Raw genomic sequence first — 21449 nt, forward strand, 5'->3', positions numbered from 1 at the left:
ATTACTATCATGAATTTAAATGAATATGAATTTCCAGAAGAGGCAGCATACTGATTCTGATGAGATTATCACTATGCTCTCTCCTCCTGCCAGGAAGTTTCCTGTGTTGAACGGACAGCACTGTGAAATACAGTAGCCTTATCGAATGGCTGGAAATATGCCATGATTAAAAGTACCGTACTTTTTGTAGCTGCAAGTAAAATCGTTTTTCCAAACAAATGTACTACATATATCTGTATGCAAACTGAGTACATGTGTATGAATATAGCAAACCTTTTTTGGGTAAAAGGTTTAATTTATGCAGAAAAAAAATGATGTACAGTATGTGAACTACATTTTAAAGGCACATCTAGATATAAAGGAAAATAAAAAACACTCCCCGGGTTAGGGCAAAACAATGTCCCTAACCCCTTTCAAAACACAAATCCCATGCTAAATGCCCAATGTGCTTTTCCTCCATATTAGTGCTCCAAAAATGATGTGGGGGGTAATGGTGTTATGTTTCCTACAAAATGAAAAAAATTGGCTAAACAAGGAAACTGGAATATGAAAATCACTCAGAATCCCATGACCCATCTATTACATTTCATTTCAATTAGATTAAAGCTAAACTCCAGGCTCATAAAAAAGACACACATTAATGCAGTTATGTATTCATATACATCTCAAATCACTTTTAAAGAGGAAGTAAACCCTCCTCTGTAACTTGTACCTATGATAAGCTTACCTATAGGTACTGTAAATATCTGCTAAACATGTACCGTTTAGGAGATATTTACCTTACATGCAGCCAGTGACGTCACTGGCGCATGCACTCTGAAGGAACGGCCGCTGGTGCCGTTCCTTCAGAGCCCCATGCCGTGACCGTCGGCTCCCGTGCGCTTGCGTGGGAGTGATGTCACCGCGGCTCCGGCCAATCAGATGGCCGAATGCCGCGATCCCGGAAGACGGGCGACTGAACATGTTCAGTCGCCCGTCATAGAAGTAAGCGGGCGGCACGGCAGGGGCTCGTTCTAAGGTAAGTATTTCATAATGAACTAGTATGCGATGCATACTAGCTCATTATGTGTTTCTCTTTCAGGGTGAACAAAAAAATAAAAATCGGGTTTACAACCTCTTTAAGTTTGATGTCAAATTTTGATTTAGTATTAGTAAAAGTCTTTTGACTAAAATGCCATTTTAGTTTTAGTTGTATTTTAGTCATCTGAATTGTTTTGATTTTAGTCTTATTTTAGTCGACTAAAACCTCCAGTACATTTTAATCAACTAAAATCTGCAGTACCCACCTGAACTTCCGCTTTCCTCTTAGCTCCACCTGTCTGTTAAGTCCCCATCCCCCTAAAGGCCCGTACACACGTACCGATTGTTGGCCGAAAATGTTCGGCCGCCGAATGATCGGCCGATTTTCGGCTTGTTAGTATGATGCTTCCGACAGCCGACAGCGCACTTTCAGCCGAACAGAATCTGTCATGCAAGCATTAAAATTTTTGTATGCCGACACCAGAACGGCCGATTGTTCGCCAGTCAGTACAGATTTCGGCCGACAGACAGCAGATTTGCAAGACTGGGCATGCTCAGAAAAGAAAAAACACAGGGAAAGTTAACCATCACATGACATCACTTCTGCAGTCGACGGACAAAATTCGTGTGCAGTCTTTTGCACTTTTCAGCGGACACGACAGCCCGGAGACAAAAGACGGCCGATCGGTCGGCCGACCATCGGTACGTGTGTACGGGGCTTTACTCTATCTGCAAGCTGTATTGGCTGAGAGACACAGGCTTCCTCTGTCTGCTGCCTGGGAGTTCTGGAACAATGCCCAGCGAATCACAGAAGAGGAACTCCTCCATTGGATTTGTGTCTGCCTGGATGTGGCTTGGTGAGTGTTTCCCCTGTCAGTAAGGTAGCAGTGCTTAGCTCTGTGTAAAATAACAGCCTCCCCAGACCACTCATTTTGATTACTAAAACTGGAGCATACAAAACCCGGTGCAGCTCTGCAAAGGAGCCAATCAGCTTCCAGGTTTTATTGTCAAAGGCTAATTGAACAAGCTGAAGTTAGAAGCTGATTGGCTACCATGCACAGCTACCCCAGATTCTAAGTGCTCCAGTTTTAGTAAATCGCCCCCATGTCTGTAGTGCATGTTCAAACCTTAATACCATAATTAACATGTTATTCGATTTTTACTCCAGGAGTATATAATGAGTTTGGAAATTCTAGAGAAATGCTTAAATAATGCAATACAATTTAACTAAACCTATTTCATTTTAGTAGACTAAAATTTACTGGAGATTTGAGTTGACTGAATGAAAATTGGGATTAATATTCATCATAGTTTTTATCAATAGACTTAACTACTTGCCTTCTGTGCACTTAAACACCCTTCCCATCCAGGCCAATTTTCAGCTTTCAGCGCTGTCACACTTTGAATGACAATTGCGCGGTAATGCTACACTGCACCCATTTGAAATTTTTATCATTTTTTTCACACAAATAGAGCTTTCTTTTGGTGGTATTTAATCATCTCTGGGTTTTTTATTTTTTACAAAAAAAAAGAATAAAGACAAAAAATTTTGAAAAAAAAAAAATTTTTCTTATTTTCTGCGAGTAAATTTTGATAATAAATTTTTCTTCTTCACTGATGTGCGCTGATGAGGCGGCACTGATGGGCACTGATAGGCTGCACTGATGGGCACTGATGAGGTGGCACTTATGGGCACTGATGAGGTGGCACTTATGGGCACTGATGAGGAGGTACTAATATGCCGCACTGATGAGCACTGATAGGCGGCACTGATAGGCGGCACTGAGAGTCGGCACTGATGAGCACTGATAGGCGGCACTGCTGGGCACTGATAGGCGGCACTGCTGGGCACTTATAGGCGGCACTGCTGGGCACTGAGAGGTGGCACTGCTGGGCACTGACAGGTGGCACTGCTGGGCACTGAGAGGCGGCACTAAGAGGCGGCACTGACGGGCGGCACTGATGGGCACTGATGGGCACTGGCGGATGGCACTGGACACTGACGGGTGGCACTGATGAGCGGCACTGATGGGCAGCACCATCAGTGCCCACACTCAGTGCCCATAGTGCTGCCAGTCAGTGCTCATCAGTGCCTAGATGAGCAGGCACTGATGGGCACTGACTAGCAGCACTATGGGCACTGATTGTGGGCATTGATGGGGGGCACTGATGGCGGGCACTGTGGGCACTGATGGGGGGGCACTGTGTGTGTGTTTTTACCTTTAGTAATCAGGGCACTGGTGATCGGTGCCCTGATTACATTCTCCTGTGTCCCCGGCGCTGTGAGGCTCCCCCTCCTTCCTCACACTGCAGGCTCCGTGGGAGGAAGGCGCGCCGGCGATGAGAGATGATCTCATATGTTTACATATGAGATCATCGCTCATTGGACGGCCAGATCACGTGGTGAATGGCCGCTGTGATTGGCCATTCACCATGATCTGTGATCGGCCGTGTCCAAGGGACACGGCCGACACAGATGAAGGTAAAAAACCTTCTTGGTGCAGCAGCCCCCCGATACTTACCTGAGCCCCATCGCAATCCAGTGATGTGTACGAGAGCCTCGGCTCACCAGGGACTCTCTCTCCTCATTGGCTGAGACATCAGCGGGAGCAATTGAGCCAATGAGGAGAGCAAGAGGGGCGGGGTCGACCCGCAGCTCTGTGTGTGAATGCATACTCAGAGCAGCAGCTTGGAAGCCTGCCTGCTAGGGTTCCCCCATAGCAAGCTGCTTGCTGTGGGGGCACTTGGCAGGAGGGAGGGGCCAGAAGCGGAGGCAGGGGATCCGAGAAGAGGAGGATTGGGGGTTCTATGTGCAAAGTCACTGCACAGAGCAGGTCAGTATAACATGTTTGTTATTAAAAAAAAAGAAAAACAAGCCTTTAAGGCCCCTTTCACACGTGATTTTACAGCGATTTTGCCTGGACTTGAAGCAATGTCTATGTCTATGGACCTCAAAAGCACTAAAATCGGCCCAAAGTAGTGCAAGTAGGACTACTTTGAAGTTGTTGCGACTTGAATTCGCACAGATATGAACGGTACTCTTTGAAAAACATGGAGTACGACTTGTCATGGGACTTTGTAGTCCCAAATTGCAGCACAAGTCGCACAAGTGTGAAAGGGGCCTAATACCACTTTAATTCTAATTGTTTTTATTTCTTTTAGTTTTTCATCACTAAAAAATGCAGCGAATGAAAACTACAAGGAAAATATTTTTGTCAACGAAACTACCACTGTATTAGTGCCGGTTCACACTGGGGCGACCTGTGAGGCGACCTGGTCGCCTCACAGGTCGCCGCAGGTCGCCTCCCATAGGGAAGCTGCGGACCCGTTCTAATAGGAGCGACACAAGTCGCTCCGACCTAGAAAAAGGGTCCGGAGCTTCTTTGGGGCGACCAGGAGGCGACCGCCATAGACTTCAATGTTATGAAGTCCTGCTCGCACCGCGATCTCGGAGGTCGCCCCTGCAAGTAGCGTCGCGGTAATGTGAACCGGCGCTTAGGTGTATGTTTTTAAATGCAGTTAGCCTACCTGAATTTGACTTGTCATTGCATATGCAGTACAGTCCACCTAATGATGAATAGATGAATACAGTACATAATTGCATTTGTGTGTTTTCTCATCATCCTGCCCCTCTACAAAAGCACTCAGTCTGGGAGAGGGAGGACCAGCAAGTGTGATGACGAGAAGAGAAGAGAGATCAGGGGGATGACTGCATCAGTCTGCTTCTGTTCCTTCTATGTCCAGTTACCAGGCTTTGATTGAGAAATGACACTGTGGTAACAAAGAATGTGGCATCATCTGACAGGGCTGTAGAAATTGTAGGACTATAGAGATAGAAATACAAATCCTTTGGCAGGTATAACAGCTTTTTGAGTTTCTATTTCTTCTGTTTAGCTGTCTGCCTTAATCCAGTTTAGGGATGCAGGCCATGTGACTTTTTTTAACTAGATAGTGGCATTTAACAAATACGGTCTTTGTATGGGTTTCTAGGTTTCTCTAAGCCTTAATTATACATTTGCAACATCCCTGAATTAACCACTTTACCCCCGCTCACATTGCTGCTACTGCAGCAATGTGGCTCGTTATCGTCCAGCGACGTAGACCAACGTCGCTGGAGTCCTCCCCTTGTGGGCGGCGCCGGAGGCTCGCTCCCACTGTTTTCAGTCACAGCGGGAGTCGGGCCAGGGGAGGAGCGGCGGTGATCACCGCTGCTTTTCCCCGATCGTCAGGGAATCGAGTCTGGAAATCCGCCCGCTTGTGTAAACAAAGCGGGCGGATCTCCTAAGTGACAGGCAGGGTCAGATTGCAGGGTTCAGCATAGCTGGACCTGCGATCTGTCCCTGTGTCACTCAGTCACCTCCCCCCACACATGTCAGTAAGCACCAGGCATACATCAACCCCTCCCTCTCCAATAAAATTAACCCCTTCCCTGCCAGTGTCATTTTTACAGTAACAGTGCATATTTATAGCACTGATTACTGTAGTAATGTCACTGGTACCCCCAAAAGTGTCAAAAATGTCAGTCAAGGGTCCGATCTGTCTGCCGCAATGTCGCAGTCCCGCAAAAAAAATCGCAGATCGCCGCCATTACTCGTTAAAAAAAAAAACACCAAAAATGACAGAAATCTTTCCCTTTGTTAGTAAACGCAACAACTTTTGCGCAAACCAATCAAAATACGCTTATTGCGATTTTTTTTACCAAAAATATGTAGCAGAAAACAAATTGGCCAAAAATGATAAAAAATTTTGATTTTTACATTTTTTTGGGGGGGAATTTCATATAAAAAAAATGTGAAAAATATTGTTATTTTTTCAAAATTTTCGCTCTTTTTTTGTTTATAGCGCAAAAAGTAAAAATCGCACAGGTGGGAAAAAAAGAATGTAAATTTCGTTTGGGTACGTCGTTGCATGACCGCGCAATTGTCAGTTAAATTCGCACAGTGCCGAATCGCAAAAAGTGGCCCAGACGTAAGACAGCAAAATCCTCCGGTGGTAAAGTGGTTAATGTAGAGGATTTCTGGTGCCTCAAGACAGGAAGAAATTGGGATTTTTTAGGCAAAGATTTGAATGGTTTGTATAAGTAGAACAGTTTATTGGTACCAATAAACTGTTTTACATATACAAACCATTTAAATCTTTGCCTAAAAAAATCCCAATTTCTTCCTGGCTTGAGGCACGAGAAATCCTCTACAAATACGGTCATTAAAATTACTTACTTATTTTTTAAATTTACATTTTTTTTTAATTTTAGTAAGCTCTGGTGAACAGGTAAGGGGTCCAATGCAACTCTTTATGAGTTTATAAGAACTATCCCTATCACAGACAGGTTTTTTTAGGTCTCTAGCAATGTAGACAATCCTGGTGTTGGTGGTCACCATCTGGTAAATTCTCTTACCCAAACCACTAACTCTGAAGAATGCAGTGTGGCTCCTGCATTTCCTCTTTGTGTTTCCCGGTGTGATTTAATTGGTACCTAAGCATCTATTACTGCTTGAGATTAAAAACGTAATTACCTGTTATATTATATGCTTTAAGTTGTAAGACTCATACATATTTACCCTTGCCTGTATATCCTATGAGTCAGTACAGTGAAGAACGTTCTTCTACTTGTCAAATGTATTAATACACGCAAAACTTAAAGGAGATATACAGCCAAAGCATCTCCTATGGATCACAGGAGTGCAGTTTATTTTTGGCCGAGAGCAGGCTGAAGTCCGCTCTATGCTGACGTCACAAAAGTCGGTCCAGGGAACATGACAATGGAAGTCGAGATCTGTCAGATGCTGGACTGACACCCAGCTCAGCCTCTCAGCGAGCCGCTATGAACCTGAGCCGGCCGCTCCCGCCCCCTCCACAGCCCAGCGCTCCAATGAGAAGGGGGTAAAGAATATGTTAACCCAGTATTTCATATTCCTGATACTGTGTGTGCCTGCTGTACCATGTACATGTATGAAAAAGTATCCTGTTCTCTTTGTATTGCTTCCTTTGTGTGAAATCCCTGGTGTTCTTGCCAGTCCCCCTGTTTTTCTATTTCAAACTGACCACGCCAGGCATGAGAGCACAGTATAGTCAGTTTACTAAATGTGCTGTGAACTCAACCTGCTCTCCTCTAATGACCAGACTTGTCCTGACACCCCCCTAGCCATTCACTGGGAAGCAGTGAATGCTGCCTTTTCTCCTCCCCCAGCTCACTGAGCCCCTTATGCAGCTGAGAATTGAGGGTATGTTGTCACTCATAAAAAAAAAAAAAAAAAAAAATATATATATATATATATATATATATATATATATATACACTCCTCAGAATGTTGCCTGTTTACATTAGGCAAATGGAAATAGGCTGAGGGTGAGTGTGGAGCCACACTGGCAGGCAGGGTTGAACGGAAATCGATTATCCTCCCAGCCTCTGCCCACTATCATTCTCTTAGCAGGGCCTGGCATACAGTGGGAGTCGTCAAAGAATTAGATGAGGTGGGGTGGGAGAAGGGGGTTGGGTGGGAGCTGCCAAAGTTTATTTTTCCTATTAAGAAGCTGGTGATTGGTTGTTCGGACTGCCTAGCAACCAATCACCAGCTTGTTAATCTCCTTAGCGGTATTCCCGAGTGTGGCTCGGGGTAATTTTCAGTGTCAAAAGCGGTAACCCCGAGCCACACTCGGGATTACCCCAGAATCACACTCACCTTCCCTGCGATCCCAGGCCGTCCTGCCCGTCTTCCTCACACTCTCTCACCGCTCTGTGCTCAGCAGATGCTGGCACTTGCCTTCCGGTTCCCTTCCCTGCGATCATTGCGACGCAGGGGGGTGGAACCGGCAGCAAATTCAAAAATGTAAATACACTAAATGACATGATACAAAGCTGTGATCCTAACGGATAACACTGTATCATGCCACCACAGGATTGCACCTGGTGACTTTTCCAGTGCCCTGCCTGTGCTTTTCCAGTTCTTTGTGCCTGGAAAATTTTGAACGACCATGGCATCCAAAAAGCGTTCTTTTTGCGCAAAATCACTTTTAGACGAACTGGAAAACAGCAACAGCGAAACTGAGTTACTTGAAGAACTGAGCGATAGCTGGCATTTTTCTGGCACATAGCTTCTGGAATTTGGGAAGTATATCAAATGATTCTTCAGAATTTCCAATGAAGCTATGTGCCAGAAAGAGACATCAGAATCGTCAATGTCGTCCCTTTCCATACCTGATGATGAATTTTCCCACTAATCACTATCACTCAATTCTTCAAGTAACTCTGTTTCGCTGTCGCTGTTTTCCAGTTCGTCTAAAAGCGCTTTTGCGCAAAAAGAACGCTTTTGGGACGCCATGGTCGTTCTCTATTTTTCAGGCACAAAGAACTAGAAAAGCACAGGCAGGGCACTGGAAAAGCCACCAGGTGAAATCCTGTGGTGACATGGCATTATACAGTGTAATCCCTTAGGATCACAACTTTGTACCATGTCATTTAGTGTATTTACATTTTTGAAATTGCCGCCGGTTCCACCCCCCTGCATCACAAGGCTCGCAGGGAAGGGAACCGGAAGACAGGTGCCGGCATCGGCCAAGCACACAGCTGGAAGATAAGGGGGAGGATGGCTGGAGGACGGTGGGGGATCGCAGGGGAAGGTGAGTTTTAAAATATAAAACAACAGATTTCAATGCAAAACAATGTACCGCTTTTAGCACAGAAATCCTGACATAATCAGACCGCTAGGGAGGTTAATAGGAAAAGTTAACTTTGGCAGCTCCCCTGTCCAGTGCTGTGCTCCCTTGTAAGTCTCTCTGCATCTTAAATCAGTAAAAGTGCCATTCATTGGTTTTAATTTTTTAATGCCATATTTAATATAGCATTAAAATATTTACTTAACATGGCAATAATGATGTGTGAAGTGCCTATAGTAGCCAATCATATTTTATCCTTATTTATCCTTTTGATAATTGCTGGTAATGGACCACCACTTACGGATTACAATCCTAAAACAACCATTGATAAGGGGTATTTTTCATCAGAAAGGGGACACTACACATGGCTTGTCCAATATTAAACCCTATGGACTAAGTAGGACTGGGATGCCATTAAAGCTAATGTGCGTGTAAAGCCAGGTTTTGGTAATATAGTGTATATGCTCAAGTTGTAAAGCACTGCGTAAACTGTCGGCGCTATATAAATACTATATAATAATAATAATATGCATACTTATTCCTGTGAAATATTTTGCATTTTTTTCTTTATTTTCCACTATCGCTCAACAGTTGAATACCTATACTTATAAAATATGATTCATAAGCCAAAGAAACGAAGGCATTGAAAAGGGCATTGGAAAATAATTAGGCATTGCAGATATATGCATACCTTACCTTTTAATGTAACCCAGTATTGCTTCCATTTTCTGCGATTTACCAGCTCCAATTTTTTCTCCTTCTGAAGCGTGATGAGAGGCTTAAAGAAGAGCCACCCTGCTTTGCGAACAACCCCTTGCTCCTTTTCAAACAGCAGGTCAAGTTGTTCCAAGGAGCTGAGTGAGTCGCTGCTGGAGTCTTCTGTACCTGACAGGGTGGCAGCTTCTTCAACATTGCTTCGATCTAACTCTAGCTCCCTCATGAAATTTTCATAGATGTTTTGTCTAAGCACGTCGCTGCTGATTGCACTGGTCGGCTTACTCCTCTGTGATATAACCTGTCCTGGGCCACCAGACCACATCGTAGTGGAGAGATATGGAGGAGAGCTTGTCTCAGCTGTAAAGGCATCAATGCCACTGTCAAAGCATTCACTGGCCTCTTTAGATTTTGGTTCCTGAAGAGTAAAGAGAGAATTGCATATTAGGATCACTTATAACCAAGCACATCAACCCATGAATGCTGTAATTATTCACAGATGTGCAACACAATTACACAGTTTAATAAACAAATCATACAGTGCCTTGAAAAAGTATTCATAACCCTTGAAATTGTCCCCATTCTGTCATGTTACAGCCAAAAACGTAAATGTATTTTATTGGCATTTTTGAGATAGACCATCGCAAACTGGCACATAATTGTGAAGTGGAAGGAAAATGATAAATTATATTTAAACTTTTTTTACAAATAAATATCTGAAAAGTGTGGCGTGCATTTGTATTCAGCCCCCCTGAATCAATACTTTGTAGAACCATCTTTCGCTGCAATTACAGTTGCAAGTCTTTTTGGGTATGTCTCTACCAGCTTTGCACATCTAGAGAGTGACATCTTTGCCCATTCTTCTTTGCAAAATAGCTCAAACTCTGTCAGATTGGATGGAGAGCGTCTGTGAACAGCAATTTTTAGGTCTTGCCACAGATTCTCAACTGGCTCTAGGTCTGGACTTTGACTGGGCCATTCTAACACATGAATATGCTTTGATCTAAACCATTCCATTGTAGCTCTGGCTGTATGTTTAGGGTTGTGCCCTGCTGGAAGGTTAACCTCCACCCTAGTCTTAAGTCTTTTGCAGACTCTAACAGGTTTTATTTTAGATTGCCATGTATTTGGCTTCAATCATCTTCCCATCATCTCTGACCAGCTTTCCTGTCCCTGCTAAAGAAAAGCATCCCCACCACACAGTGCTGCCACCACCATGTTGGGATGGTGTGTTCAGGGTGATGTGCAGTGTTAGTTTTCCGTCACACATAGCATTTTGCTTTTAGGCCAAAAAAGTTTAATTTTGGTCTCATCTGACCAGAGCACCTTCTTCTACATATTTGCTGTGTCCCATACATGGCTTCTCACAAACTGCAAACCGGACTTCTTATGGCTTTCTTTCAACAATGGCTTTCTTCTTGCCACTCTTTCATAAAGGCCAGATTTGTGGAGTGCACGACTAATAGTTGTCCTGTGGACAGATTCTCCCACCTGAGCTGTGGATCTCAGCAGCTCCTCAAGCGTTACTATGGGCCTCTTGGCTGCTTTCTCCTTTCCCGGCCTGTCAGTTTAGGTGGACGGCCATATCTTGGTAGGCTTGCAGTTGTGCCATAATCTTTTCATTTACAGATGATGGATTAAACAGTGCTCTGTGAGATGTTTGGATATTTTTTGGATATTTTTTTATAACCTAACCCTGCTTTAAACTTCTCCACAACTTTATCCTTGACCCATCTGGTGTGTTCCTTGGCCTTCATGATGCTGTTTGTTCACTAAGGCCGTTTGTTCACTAAGTCTATCACATAAGATCCCAATAAAATACATTTACGTTTTGATTGTAACATGACAAAATGTGGAAAATTTCAAGGGATATGAATACTTTTTTAAGGCACTGTATGATTGACATGTGTACAACCTAAAAAAAAATCACTCATTCACCTTTCTAATTTAGCTACAGGGACTATTGAGACATAAAAAAATGCCTCATGGCCTTAATACTCCCATGTGCATGTAGCAATAAACCTAAAGTGTATGCCCAGCCAGAACTAGTTTTAGACTGGTGCAGGGTTAGAACCCCTGTCAGATTGTAATGCTATCCTTGGCTCCAGACCGCATTATTAGATAGATTTACCCTTACTTTCTGTCCTATCACCAAGTTTTACCAGGAAGTGAGGGTAACTCCCCAACAGAAACACAGTCATAAATAAAAATATGTTCCTTTAACAGATTTTTTTTTCTGTCTGTCTTTGTTGCAGATATTCCTGTCCGGTTAAACCTTTAACCACTTAAGGACTGCCTCCCCGCAATGCACTGTAGATCGGCGGCCTGTGCAGACAAAGCAACATACTGATACATCCCTGCCTACTTTAGCATCTAGGGTGCATTCATCTACACACACACAATCCCCCCCGTTGACAGCCACTTTGACTGTACACGGCATGAGTCTGTCAGCAGAATCATTGGTCGGGACCTGCTGATCAGCTGTGTCCAATCACAGCCCAGAGCCCTGTATTGACATTGACAATCAACACAGGGCTCTGTACAGAGAGAACAATCTCTCTGTTTCTTATTCCTGCAAAGGGATAAGGAACAAAGAGATTTTCAGTAAAAAGCAACACATATTATACACTGTTAGGCACACATTTAACCCCTTGATTGCCCTTGATGTTAACCCCTTCTCAGTCAGTGTCCTTAGTACAGTGATAGTGTATAGTATTAGCACTGATCACTGTATTAGTGTCACTGATGATATCAATGTCAGTTTGTCAATCCCCCCCAGTGTCAATTAATGTCAGATTGCCTGCAGCACTATCACAGTCCAATTATAAGTCGCTGATCACCGCCTTTAGTAGTATTATATATATATATATATTTATATATATATATATATATATAAAACTATACACATCATAGTTTTTAGTTGCTATAAATACTTGAGATTGAGATTTTTTTTTAACCAAAGATATGTAGTAGAATTCATTTTGGACAAAATTTATGAAGACATTTGATTTTTTGATTGGACATGTTTTATAGCAGAAAGTAAAAAATATTGTTGTTTTTTTTTTCCCACATTATTTTCGTTTATATAATAAAAAATTAAAAACCCAGAGATGATCAAATGCCACCAAAAGAAAGCCAAAGTGTCACATACTAATCTTATCCAGTGCTATCAGCCTTTTCATAGCAACACCCAGTTGCCTGCTAAAGCCTGGTACACACTAAAAGCTCCGGTCCGAGCCATTTTGACCATCCGACATTAGTACAGCAATCTCCCCCCGCTGAGCTGTTGTGTTCCGACAAGGGGAGTGCCCCCATTGCCAGAACAGTTAGTGGGCTGCTGGTTTTCAAGCATGCTCATTCAACAAAAGCTGGCCAAACAGCTGGCTTCTGTCAGACAGATCGCCATACACACGGGCCCAATAGAAGTCATTTGTTTTTGAACTGGCAAATGTCTTCCAACATTCAGCCTTTCTGTACCTGGCTTAAAGACTGGTATCACAGAATTACATAAGTATGTGACACTGTGGGGTTTATTTACCAAAGCTGGAGAGTACAAAATCAGGCACACTTTTGCATAGAAATCAATCAGATTCCAGGTTTTATGCAGAAGTGAGTCTGATTTGCACTCTCCAGCTTTAGTAAATAATCCCCTTTAGGTCCACTAAAGGTCCACATTATTAACATACGGTAATATGGAACCCACCTGCAACTTTCTTTTCTTCCTTGACAAGCTGCCTGTCCAGTCACTAATACGCCTCATTCGGTTCTTCAGTGTCTCTTTTTTAGAGGCTTCTTCGGTTAAGGGCCTTGATTTTCTGCATGGTAGAGTGTATGAGGAATACTGAGTTGGTGCTCTGTGTTCGACTCTTGATGGAACGTCAATATCAGAAGCAAAAGAAACCCTATTACTTAAGGTGTGACCAGAACTTATGTATTCATCTGAGAGTCGGCCTTGAGCTAAACCACCACCTAAATCCGAGTTGTATAATTCACGAAGTGAAGAGAGCGAAGATGTCTGGTTGAAGAGTACACCGCTCTCATTGGGAATAAGAGCACCATGTACACTAGTGTCCAATGAAGTCCTGGTCAAGTAGGAGCCATCTAGGTCATTAATGTCCCTATTGTTTCCCCAGGGACAGTCGTACCATGAAGAGTCAGAACTCAGTGAACTCCCTTTACTTGATCTTAGACCAGAGTCACTTGTTGACAAACCGCGGCTCGCTGTAAATTCCATACCAGAGTTTCTACAAGGATCATTCTTAAGCATATCCTTTGTCTCCATTGCGGGGGAGTACCTGAGCAACTGAACTGGTCCATCAGAGTCATCTGAAGGCATACCGTTTCCTGAATTGTTGTGGAATTCAACTCTAAGACAACCATCCAGCTTTCCAAGTGTTTTAATCAAAACTTTTGGACTTTTCCTTTCTTCAGCTTGCAGTGCCAATGACATGCTGTCATGAATGTCATAACAGCTTAAAATATGCCCATTACATCCTCTGTAGTCATCAGGGGTGTCAATGCCAACATAATGATACCCATTATCTGGCATATATGTGTTGTTATTTGCCTGGCAATAGTCCCCACACAAACCAGCTCTCGGTTTAAGGTGGCCGCAACTTTTAGATGTCTTTAGCACTACGTCCCCATGTTTTGATAAATATGGAGGGTTACTTTTGCATTGAGACAGACAATTTCTTGCAAGGGAACGCGACTTGTAGCTAGTGCTGCTGTTGGTCCGTGCCCACCTAGGAGAGGTCCATGGTTTCTCCTCTTTACTGTGGCCGCTGTGGATTTTCAAAGAACAGCTCTTTTGCTTGACATCTGACAGAGAATTACTGCCTTGGCTTTGTGTTCCCTGAACACTGTACTGACTTTCGGAGTTCCCCATTCTCTGTAAAATAAGAAATTGTTGCAACACCCATATTAGTAATAATACTGATGATAACACAGGAAACAGATGTACTTTCACCATAATATAACTTTTAAGATAACTTTTAAAGAAAATACATCTGCAGTTGTGCCTTAGTCCCTGTAAAGGCCAACCCCAATCAAAACTGTAATTTAAGTATTCAGCATCTGCTGTTATCTGTCATATCTAATATATAATATCCCCACCATAATTTCCAAGGTAATGCAAAGCAAAATGATAGAATTGGAGTCTCCAGATTAATCTGCGTAGCATGCAAACATGGAGAACAGTTTAGCACGCAACTTTGTTAAACTATTCGTTTTGGATGAAGTTGGCCTTAGGCACTCTCTACCCCCATGTACTCATTTCATATGAAAACATCAACCATGATCACAAAAGCACATTATGAAATGACAAAGTGACACGACTCTCCTGGGTGAAGACTGTTGAGCGTATTTTTTTAATGAAACCATTTAAGATAACCATAGAACATCCACCTGAACTTTTACTTTATGTTTTAATGCATTGAGAACTCAACAAAATGCTCCTGCTAAAAACAACACTCCCTAATGCATGGATGAAGACAGCAAGACAGTTTTATCTCTGTGGTAATAAAAAATAAATGTAAAACTAAACACTCATAGCATGATATTTTCTTATGATGTCTGATACCTGTCTTTTCTTCAAATAGCAGCATAGTACCATGTATTTATAAAAATGTTCCTAGGGGAAAACTCTTTAATTGCACTTTAACATATTTCACAAAATGTATTAAATACAAAGTGAAAAAATGTTAGATTTCCTGTGTAATCTTAGATTGGCCATACACAACAGATAAACTCGTAACTAAAGATCTGACATCTCTTAGGTATTTTGGGTTTTGGGAAAAAGTGTCTTAAAGACAACTTAACTACCATGTTCAAATATATTCAAAGCCAGTATAAAGATTCAGCAAGTTAACTTTGGTACAAAGGACATGGGAACATAATTTCCTATAGCCAAAAGGTTTTTCCATTACTTTAAGAAAGGGGTTCTTTACTAGAAGAGTGGTAAAGCTGTAGAATGCGTTACCTTTTGAGGTAATAATAAAAATAATAATGGGATTTTTAAAAAAGGATTGAATGGTTTTCTTGTACCCAACAGTATCCAGAATTATTATTCTTGAAGGTTAATACAGAAATATTTTAATTCAAGGAATTTGTCTGACTTTGGAGGGTCAGGAAAGAATGTTTACCTCCTCGACCGTGGCGGTTTATTCTTCTTTACTCTAGGGATGCACTGATCCGACTTTTTTGGACTCGATACCAATATCTGGCGTTGTGAAATCGCCGATACCGATCCGGAGCTACACCCAAAGCAAGCGGCTGCAGTACAAAGCAAAGCCGCTGCTTCATGTGTACGGCTCCTCCATTCACAGGAGGAGTGCATCTGATATCACTCCGCCTGTGAGCCGGACCTATACAGGAAGTAGCAGCTCCCAACCCATACTACTACTGCACCCAGTAAGGGATGGCTGAGCCGTTACCAAGCAAAAACCGGATCGGCCAGTGGATCGGTCAATGTTACCGATCCCCCGATCCATCTAAAATGGCCATATCGGCGCTGATATCCGATCCGAACATCCCTACTTTCCTCTGGACCAAAACTGGGAGAGATTAAATGGGATGGAGATCAGACTTTTCTCAACCTATGTAGGAAACTATCTATTTCAACAAATCTCCTCCAGAGTGTTATCTGCAATCCTTCTCATTCCAATCTCTGCAATTAATGCTCAAGCTAGCCAAAAACATGCTTGCTTTGTTTTGCAGAAGATACAGTGCACATAAACGATACCACAGGATTTCACTTTTCCTAATCTAAAACTGTGAAAGTACGTTTTTGAAGATGAAATTTAATCCTAAATGATGATTTCATTCAATCATTTAAATGGAGGAGGATGAGGTGGATCTGGAGGGTTAACATGAATCACCTCCTTTCCTTTGTTACCACAACGCTCCATTGTAAAGGTCCTGCGAAAAACACTTCCAGTTCTAATCCTTCAACTTCTCTACTTGGGTGTTGTAAATTCCCCACAGACTTGCAGGCTGAACAGCTGGAGGAGGACAGAAAACACATGCAGAATTAGACTGGCCATGCATGGCCCTTTAAAAGCAAGTGATGAGACCGATGCGAGCACTGGTTGCAACAATCAGTCCATGTGCAGTAACGAGCGCTTCCAATAGCTGTGAGCAGTAGTTACTGCACCATCTGCATCCGTTTGTCATCCATATCAGGAAAATAGCTGTGGGTCCCAGCAGAGTGAAAGCCATTTGATGACAGGCAAATGTCTCATCGCCCATTCTAGATTGGACATCTGTCACCTTTAGAGCTGCCTTAGGATTTTGTGTAGGTGGACTTTGTTTTACTGCATTTGACATGTGTTTGAAATTTAAATGCATATCCAGTGTTGTGTGAATGACCATTCCAAGGCCATGCTTGACCTGCTTTCTTTGGATATGGCAGGTCCTATTTGAGATCTGTTCACACTGCAGGCACAGCGAGATGACCGAAGACCACATTGCATTTTGCATTCATACACATACCTTTCAATAGCACAGTGTCTGAATGCAAAACGTAGCATACATCAACAAAGCCAGTCTACACAAGCCCTTATAGTGCAACCAAGCCCAAAAACAATAACAATAGTACAGCCCTCAGATGTGGCAGCAGAACTAGTTTTCAGTTTTAAGGTTTCCTTTCATTTCACCTGGGGATCCTGCCAGTAACATGCTTCCTCTCCTAGGATGACAACGCTCACTCGTCGTACTGCATTTATGGAGAAGCAATGTTGTCACCCTAGGCCAGCACTGCAGTGCACCTCTCCATTCTTCTTCATAACATGGTGAAGTATTCTGTAGTCCTCACAGAGAACTGGAAACAACTTATAAGAGTGCTGCACAAACATCATTTTTAAGTATTAAACAGATATAACATAACACAATTAATGGCATATTTAGCAGACCAAAGGGAACAAATAAGCAAAGTTCATTGTAAGGGTTTGAACACCCTTTAAAGCAGCCTTTCTCAACCTTTTTACCCCAGAGGAACCAATTAAACACTTATCTAAACAAATTAATTGAAGGTCAATAGGGAAAATGTTCCCTACGTTGGTGGTCAGTAGGAAGAATACCATCCTTACAGTGGTGGTCAGAATAACAAACTTACAAACAGCTAAAAAGATAACTGGGTCATGTGGCTGGTTTTTACAAGTGGCGTTGACCCTGGAACTATGCAGGTACCATCAGATGGGTGATCACTTGGCCTCAGGTAAAGAAACCCCTAGAAGCCTCTTGCAGAACCATAGGTTCCATGGAAACGTGGTTGAGAAATGGCTGCTTTAAAGACATTCTGTGCTTAGATAAATAAATAGGCAGCCACTTCTGATCACCTTCTGAAAATGTTATTTAAATGGCTGCCATGTTGATCAAATAGCTTTAGTGCCGGTTCACACTTGTGCGGCTGCGGAGATCGCATGTAATTCGGAGTGCACTGCTCCTTCATTACATGCGATCTCATGTGCGGTGCGAATTTCAGCCATACACTTTGTATGGCTGAATTTGCACTGCATCCGCACCAAAGACGCACATGAGGCATTTTTTGAGCCGCATCAAAATCGGATCGCACAGTGGTTTACACTTGTGCGATCCGATTCTGTTCGTACTTGCAGATCACACTGCGATATGCAATCAAACTGGGGGTGCCGTTAACTTTTAATTGACACCCCCCTGCGTATCGCATATGGCAGTGTGAACTGCCAGATGTGCGGATGCGATGCGGGAACACGCTGCATATTCGCAGCGTTCCCGCATCGCACAAGTGTGAACCGAGCCTTAGTGCTTTCTTAGGCACTGACCTAGTATACAGACCACAAATTAAGTGACTCATAATGGAAAAAAGCCTATGTTTAGCAATAACATCCTACATGCTGTGTTTTGCTCAGTACAGGCTTACATTAGAGACTCAGTCGCCAAATTCAAAAATTTCAGGTAAAAAACACAGAAAATTTTGTTTCAATACTACTTGCAGGGTTTTTCCTTCCCATAAATTATTTTTTATTTACCTGCAATGTGCATTTGACTTCTTCATAAAAAGTCAAGTCCATAGCAGGGTACTCTCCCTCCTCCTTGGATGCTTAGCCCTATCCCCTTTTTAGTGTTTAATTACTGTTTTTGCTAGCCCATCATCACTTTGCCCATATTAAAGTGAATCAGTTGCTTTGCTCTGCATAGACTAAGTACATGTTTGCTTGAAAGTAAACCTGTCACAATAGAAATATGTGGGTTGCCATTGCTGACCTCCTTCAGAAAATGCACGCTGACCTTTTGGCTTCTATACATTTAGAGTCACTGACTGAGAAAGTTTTCCTATAATTAATGCAGGCATAAATGAGCACAGGTACGTACTGTCAACAAGCTTAATTAACCAAATAAATAGCTTGAGGCCCCGTTCACACTGGGGCGACGCTACTTGCCGGGGCGACCTGATAGGTCGCGGCGCGCTGCTCACACCGCGACCTCGGAGCGGCCAGCATGGACTTCATAACATTGAAGTCTATGCAGGTCGCTCCGGGTCGCCCCAAAGAAGCTCCGGACCCTTTTTCTAAGTTGGAGCGACTTGTGTCGCTCCTATTAGAACGGGTCCGCAGCTTCTCTATGGAAGGCGACCTACGGCGACCTGTCAGGCGACCAGGTCGCCTGACAGGTCGCCCCAGTGTGAATGGGGACTGAAGGTTTTTAATTTAACCTTCTTCTCCATAAAAAAAAATATGGCACCTGCATAAACAGGCGTATTCAGTAAGCCGGAGCAAAGAGCAATTATGAGGAACACAAAAAATTCTGAAATCTGGTTTCTATAGTTAATGCAATTTGCATATCATATTATTTACAACAATATCCTTATAAATGGTGTTAAATCCTCAAGTGAGTAAAAATAAAATTATACATTTATACAGTAATAGCAGCACTCGCTTGTACCCAAATATAATACCATCAAAATTCAAAAACACTTTTTGCGCTTTAACTCCTAAAAGCTTCAAAGTAATAAGCATAAGTGACAATATTAGAGACCATTGAAAGTCTATCTGCTGACAGATAAATGATGCAGGTGCAAAAAAAGTCCCACTGAAATTTCAATAAAACTTTGTGCGTTGTGCTGTGTTTCTACCACCACATAAAAAATACCATCTTACCAAATTATTAGACCTGTAATGGAGGTCAACTTGCGCTCTATTATTTCCCCAGGGCACAATCTGGTCGACCCAGATCCTCCCAATATAATGATGCCACCGGTATTACACTCAATCAACCAGCCAGTATATATAGTATAAAGGGTGTAAGAAAAGGAGAAGCCCATAGTGTAATAAACGTAAAATCTTCAATTTATTGTTAAAAACAGGTACTCACAAGCAAGGAGTAAAACAGGCATGAAAGCGCCGCTCAGCCCGGTTTGTCAGCATGCATGATGATGTCACTGCTATTGCTCTTCCCTTCACGTTTTATCCACAAAGACCTCTTCCATGGGCTTGGGCAATGATATTTGTGAGTATAGCAAATCACTGTGAAATGCACTTTAAAGTAGTGATTGACCGATATCGGTTTTTCGTTGCCGATATTTTGGTCATCGCATATCGGTATTGGCCAATATGGGCTGATATTTTCGTACATTTTTTTTTTCTTTGACAGGTACTCTTGTGAAGGGATCTGGAGGTCTAAAAGACCCCAAACCCCTCCTCTGCACTTAAAAGCATTCAAAACGCAAAGTTTGGCTGTTTTGAATGCTGTCATTTTTTGAATCTGGCGCCAGTACCTGGAAGGGATGTCATGACATCCCTTTGGGGTTTTTGCATGGAGACCTGATCAGAGCCGAATGCGGCTTTGATCGGGTCTTCGGCGGCCGTGCAGGCTGGTTGCCCGGGTCTCCCGGTGGGACGCTTTTTGTAATGACAGCCGAGCGGCTTCTCAGCCGCATTGGTTGTCATTACAAGACAGCAGACCGTCGGCTATGGACGCCGGTACCGAGGTGATGCCTCTAGCTGCAGGCATCACTCCGGTACAAGCACTTTCCCGAAATATCGGCCACCTTGGTAGCCTATTCCGATATATCGGGGAAAGTGCAGATCGGCACTCGATATATCGTCTTTGCCGATAATCGGTCGATCCATACTTTAAAGTGCATAACTTTTCTAAGATTATAGTGTGAATCTAGTCCTATGCACAACTATTGTGTAGCACTGCAAGCAAGCTAGGTGGATGGGGGAATCCTCACCGCTGGAACACAGTAACATTGATTATTTTTAATCCTTATGCGTCTAGCATAAGTAAATAAATCGGAAAGTATATCATATTTACTTGTTTTAAACTTTTATTTTTTTTTTTTACATTTCTTCAGGTTCCTTCTGGTTTCCTGCCTAGGCAAATTATGTCATATGTCCCAGGAGTCTCACTTTCCCACATGGATACAGACAAACACACAGGGATTTCTTCAGAATAACAAAAGTTAGGAATCTGCAACAGAGTTTGTTAAAGTTCTTGTAATGTACATAGATCACCAAGAGGGGAATGTTTTTTTTCTCAACAAAAGTGGAGTAAAGCCCCGTACACACGTACCGAATGTCGGCCGAACGATCGGCCGTCTTTTGTCCGGTGCTGTCCTGTCGGTTGAAAACTGCAAAAGACTGCACATGAATTTTGTCGGCCAACAACAGCCGACTGCAGAAGTGATGTCATGTGATGGTTAACTTTCCGTGTCTTTTTTCTTTTCTGAGCATGCCCAGTCTTGCTAATCGGCTGTTTGTCGGCCGAATTCTGTACTGACTGGGGAACAATCGGCCGTTCTGGTGTTGGCCAAAAAAAATTTTAATGCCTGCACACCAGATTGTGTTCGGCCGAAAAGTCGCAGTCGGTTATCGGAAGCATCATACTAAGAAGCCGACAATCGGCCGATGGTTCGGCGGCCAAATATTTACGGCCGACAATCGCTACGTGTGTACGGGCCTTTATGCTTTAAGCGCATGCCCGTGTGATGGCTTTGTTCTTCATTGCTTTGTGTGCATTCGTTTGTTTTTAGATGTGCAGGTGCGCAGCCCCCATCACACACTGCCTACGTTAGGGGCTGC

The 21449-nt window shown here is 42.9% G+C and overlaps 1 protein-coding gene across 5 annotated transcripts in view; it reads right to left on the reverse strand.

The window, feature by feature from the left end:
• TIAM2 (TIAM Rac1 associated GEF 2) overlaps positions 1-21449 on the reverse strand; it is a 457180-nt gene that overhangs the window by 229619 nt on the left and 206112 nt on the right. For 3 of the 5 annotated variants that reach the window (XM_082250257.1, XM_082250258.1, XM_082250261.1), the window contains 3 exons: positions 16266-16388; positions 13091-14278; positions 9370-9805 (listed from right to left, as the gene is read on the reverse strand). In XM_082250257.1, the coding sequence (XP_082106383.1) occupies positions 9370-9805; positions 13091-14278; positions 16266-16295 (1654 nt within the window). In that variant the 5' untranslated portion in view covers positions 16296-16388. The remainder of the gene's footprint in view (positions 1-9369; positions 9806-13090; positions 14279-16265; positions 16389-21449) is intronic. The other 2 variants (XM_082250259.1, XM_082250260.1) reach the window with 1 other exon arrangement.

The sequence above is a fragment of the Pelophylax lessonae genome (genome assembly GCF_965119305.1).
Source record: "Pelophylax lessonae genome assembly, chromosome: 3".
Classification (NCBI taxonomy): Eukaryota; Metazoa; Chordata; class Amphibia; order Anura; family Ranidae; genus Pelophylax; species Pelophylax lessonae.